Source organism: Monopterus albus, unplaced genomic scaffold (genome assembly GCF_001952655.1).
Source record: "Monopterus albus unplaced genomic scaffold, M_albus_1.0 scaffold50.1, whole genome shotgun sequence".
Classification (NCBI taxonomy): Eukaryota; Metazoa; Chordata; class Actinopteri; order Synbranchiformes; family Synbranchidae; genus Monopterus; species Monopterus albus.
Window position 1 is genome coordinate 4934414 of NW_018127930.1, and position 5320 is coordinate 4939733.

At 38.4% G+C, this 5320-nt stretch overlaps 1 protein-coding gene across 1 annotated transcript; it reads left to right on the forward strand.

The window, feature by feature from the left end:
- Window positions 1-2419: 2419 nt before the first annotated feature.
- LOC109960785 (heat shock protein 30-like) lies at window positions 2420-3313 on the forward strand. Its single transcript, XM_020601142.1, has one exon. It carries the CDS (start codon window positions 2557-2559, stop codon window positions 3178-3180), a length of 624 nt encoding a protein of 207 aa, XP_020456798.1. The 5' UTR covers window positions 2420-2556; the 3' UTR covers window positions 3181-3313.
- The last annotated feature ends 2007 nt before the right edge of the window (window positions 3314-5320 follow it).

Sequence of the window (5320 nt, forward strand, 5' to 3'; positions counted from 1 at the left end):
TGCTGAAGCTGTTAGTTTTCATGTGCAGTCTTTTGTGTCTTCATTAATAACATATGGCCGTGCTTGATTTTGAAAGAGCTTGCCATTTAGCCAGTGAAGGTGTAATATTTCTAAAATATATTTTACCTGATATAGAACAATTGAAGTGCATGTTTTTTAACTGCCCAACTGTTTCTGATTTGAAAAGTGGCTTTAAATATTACAAATGGTTCTTTAATTACAGTTACTAAAGACACAACACGATTTATCATTATCCTAAATGCTGTTATGGTATTAAATACATGAGAATATGCATACGACTGACTAATGTTATACAGTTGTTCATTTACTGAATGATTTTTTTCTTCAAATTGGAAGGTGTTGTTGGAGATGAACCAGGCATGTTATTTGCTGCCCTCAAGGATTGCCATACAATCTATGATGTTCTTGGGTTAATGTAACTTTGCTTGGAGCAAACTTCTATTACATCTTGATGTTGAAAATATTTCATAATTTTTCTACTCATATATTTAAATTTTCCTCTTATAAAATGCACTGCACAAGCAATGCAAATGCTGCACAAGTTTCTTTGTATACTGTCAAAATAGACATAACACAAACAAATTGCAAAGCTGGAAAATTACATCTATTATTCTTGTTTACGCACCCATATGCAAACCAGTGCGCTTGTACTCACTAACACTGGAGTATCACACAGTCCTATATGTTTTTAATGCATATGCACACATTTCTGTGGATTTCTTTAGAATAATGAAGCTATGGCTGACCTGATAAATCTCCAAAGATCAAGTATAAATGTTTTTTGTAATTATTTATTTAAATTTGCTGTGCTTTCAAGGGAGGTGACTTCATTTTTTCTCAACAGCAGCCTTTTTATAAGAGATAATATGATCAAAGGGTCATTTCATTTTTATATCTTATGCATCAGGGTGGTGCCACAGATAGAGATGACAGTGGATTTCATTTCATTTTTTATTTTCCTAATGCACGTTCCTTGTTTTTGTTTGCACATCCTTTTTCTTTTCTTATTCTCTCAGTCTTATCTTGTTTACTGGTTGCCTTATGGAAGAACATTGCACATGCACACTGAGAGCCACTGTGCTGAAGTCAAATTCTTTGTGTGTTCAACACACCTGGCGGATAAAGCTGACTCTGCTTCTGAAATCAAAACAGAATTCAATTATAATACCTCAAACAAAATAAAAAAATAATGATAATAATATTGTGTTTTTAGAAACAAAACATTTATTAAACAGAGGAAATATCAAGAGCTGTCTTCATTTGCCTGACTGGAAAATACAGAGGAGATGGGAAATGTGACCCCAGGAGATAAACGTCCTCCAGAGAGAGTGAAAGGTGTTGCTGAAAAACACCAACAAAAAGAGAGGACAGATTGTGTGTCAGTCTCCACACTGAATCATTCTAAAGCTGTAAATTATAAATCAAAAAGTAAGTCTTAAATTACAAAGGCAATATCTACTGAGAAAAGTGTGTGCTTGTCTTCTCCCCTTTACTTTCCTCTTTATTGTATTAAAGTCTCCACTTGCCTGGTTTCCATCATTGATTTTAGTACTAATAGGCAGGCATGGGCTTCAGAGTAATGTGGTTGCTGAAAAAGAGAAGTCTATCTAAGGAAAAAAGGAGGAAGATGACTGAACTGCTGACTGATGAAGTGGAGAGATGGAGACAAGTTGAACAAATAATTGATGAAATCAAATCTGCCACAGACTGGATGCAAAAGCTGATTTAAAGTATATTAAAGCCATGGCAAACCCTAGTAGTAGTAGTATTACTGTGTTATTGTCTTTATTACAAGTTTTATTCATCCACTAGTATTTAACAGGGCTAGATACCTTGGGAGGTTTGTGAGAAAAGTCAGATTGTTGCAAATTGAGTAAAATGATACTTTAATTTCATGAAATGTCTTTGAGTGACACCTAGTGGGGAAATTCTGCAAGTGTATGAGGGTTCATGAAGAAACGGGAATGATCCAGTGCCATCAGTGCGCCGGGGTAACAGGTTCATACATGTGTAATCTGCTAAAGATATTTAATTAGCTGCAGATGTGGATTCCTCTTGGTTATAGGCAAAATCAACTGCCACATGTGTAACTCAACACACACAACTGTGAATAGATGCTCAGCAAAACATTGCTCGATACTGATACATTTCTTCAAAATGTAATTTTGAAGAAGTTTACTTGATATGACAAATCATAGTTCTCTTGATAAAAGACAATGAAAATGTAAGTCACTTTTGAGATCCTTCATTATGCAGCTCAATGTTTATGTGATAAGTGATCAGAGTAAAGTTCATGAAAAAACTAGAACTATCCGGTGACATCAGCAGTCCTGTGAAACAGCTCCACCCACTGGAGAGCTGTGGAAATGACAGGAAAGTTCCCGAAGCCTCTGGAGCTCCTCTAGTGAGAACATAAAAGCTGGGCCAGTCCCACTGCTGAGACAGAAAGCAACACGAGCAACACTGAAGAAAACAGACTCCTTAACAGTGTCTCTACTTACAGCAAGAGGACTTGACGCTAAACACACGCTGAAGATGCTGTGCTCTCATGGATTCCAGTCTGCCCTCAGTCCATTCATGGACTTCCACTGGCCTGTACGCAGTCTGTGGCCAGAGGTCAGACCTCTGCTCTACCAGCAGGATCTACTGCGGAGAAACCTACAGGAGCTGCGCTGCAGTCTGGAGCTGATGCACAAACTTCAACATAAGATCCTGGAGGAGACAGAGCCTTTCCAAAGCAGTGTGGCCGTGCAGCCGGTCTCCTACCAGCTGGACAAAGAGGGAGAGCACTTTGGCCTGACCCTGGACACTCGCGGCTTCTCCCCAGAGGAGCTGTCTGTGAGGCAGGTGGGCAGGAAGCTGAGAGTCAGTGGGAAGACAGAGAAGAAGCAGGAGGATGGGAAAGGCTCCTACTCTTACAGACTGCAGGAGTTCAGACAGGAGTTTGATCTGCCTGAAGGACTGAACCCTGAAGCCGTCACATGCTGCCTGGCTCCAGACGGGAAGCTCCACATCCAGGCCCCCAAAGCTCCATGTGCTGAGGAGGCTGAGAGAGAGCTGACTATCAAGAGGAGCTCGGAGGAGGAGAAAACTCAGCAGAGTGTGTGTTCACACCCAGAAGGCAGCGGCACAGAGAGAGACAGCAGCACACAGGACTGAACACATGGACTGACCACAATGTTGCTGTGCCAATGACAAGTATTTATATATATGAACATATGTGTTTGTTTTATATTTGTATGTAACCGGACATGATAAATAAAAATAATAAATTGTAATTATCAGTTTATGTGGTGGTTTTACTACTGTATAATTTTTGCTACATGTGTGTGCAGGTTATTCTGAAATGCAATGTAATCAAATGTAATCAACAATAATTAATTAAATGAATAAATAAAAACTCAAAATCTATCAGCAACATTTTAAATAAATAAATAAATAAACATTTTTTGTAAAACAAACAAACAAACAAACAACAAAAACAAAATTGTACAACATGGGAAAAAAATCCCAAACTGGATTATTCCAGATTGATCAGAAAACTTACTGTTTGAATTGACATGCACAAATATTACTACAGTAAAAAAAGGAGAGTTGACACACTATATAAAACGAATATACAAAGCATTTGTTATTTAATAGTAGCTCTTCACATGGTGATTATAATGATTTCCCCCTGTCATTCGCACATATTTCCACTAGATGGCAGCATTTCCTTTAAAAGATTCTTCATTACAACCCACCAAGTTTCCTGCAATATCAGCAGTTTGCCAAAACGTATCTGTTGCCAGACTGCAAGAGAGGTTCAGAATGTTTAGGCTTGTCACGTGATGCATCCAGTTACATCCATAAACCCTCCCACACTCACATGCAGCTTGTTAGGTATTAGGGGCAGGGTTTAGGGGAGCAACTGGATGGAACACATTACACTCCTAAGTGTTCTGCCCGTGTCCTGCAGTCTGCAGACAAACCCCCTCAGCTTGCCACTATTTGTCATGCTAGTTTAAAAAAAGCTAAATTAATACACTAACATATGAAAAAAACTCATTGTATTTTCAGTTATGCAGAGCTTCTAATAAATGTGGTAGCTGTTAACTTTACCTATTTATTTCATTATACCATTGCTTTTATGACATATACTCATTTTACCATTAATCAGAAAAGATCAAATCAATCAAAATGAAGCTATCATGCATTAACCAATCATAACACAGGGATTAAACAGTCTGCTGTCCAGGTCAGCTTTATCTCTGGAAAGACACCATGAATGTGAAAAACCTAATCTGGATGCATACATGTAAAATGAAGTCAAACAGATCATGATTTCAATTAAAAAAAAGAAAAGGGGGAGCACAACATTTTCTCAGTGAACTCTCGGCTGGTCTTGTAGTATCTTGTGTAAATGTTTAAGTGTGGACTAATTGTGAACATATTTTATTAACTTGTAGTTTTGTTCAGTTATCCAGACAGTGTACAGCAAAACCCATAAGGGGGAGTGTGCCGAAAAGTAGGGTAAAACAACACAAAAGCCTGAATTTAGACCCACAGTCTTCCTTATAATGATAATAATAATAATAAAAATAAAATAAAATAAAAAAAGATGAAAGATAAAGATGAAACCTGGACTGGCACAGTGTCTTACTGCTCAGGAATATTGTGTCAATATTACTCCCCAAAGTGAAGGCAGGATAGAAGATAGAAGTAAGGAGGAAAATGAAAGGTAACAAAAAGAGGAAGGATGAAGAAGAGGGGAGGATAAGGAGGAGAAGGAGGAGAAGGCAAGGCTACGCTCATCAAATCATTTGCATTGTTCTCCTAATGCTGAATGAATGCACAAATGCATATATACTGAAGATAGCATCAAACAAACACACACAAAAAGGATCTCAGGCACCAACTCGCACTTCCTTGCTCCTGTCTTAGTTGGCCCATAGTGGAGAAGAAAAAAAATTTCCCTCGAGCACATTAAAGAGACATCCTCCTATCCTTGTAAGTGGTTCTGACGGCCACCAGCTCATCACAAACACACATGCTCATCAACATGCAGTTATTCCTCTGGCGCTTGATCGCAGGTTGTTAATTGGCTACCAAGCAGAATGTGTGTGTTTCTTTGTGTATGTTTACGTCTGCACTGCAGAGCCAGAACTGCTAAGACATTCTTGTCACGTCTCTGAGCCTCGATTAAGACGCTGCTCTGGTTTTGAACAGACAGACATGCTGGCAAGAGGGGATGAGAAGTAGAGAGAGTGGGAGAGGATACAGCTTGTGTGTATGTGTATTTTTTTTTTTTTTTGATTGG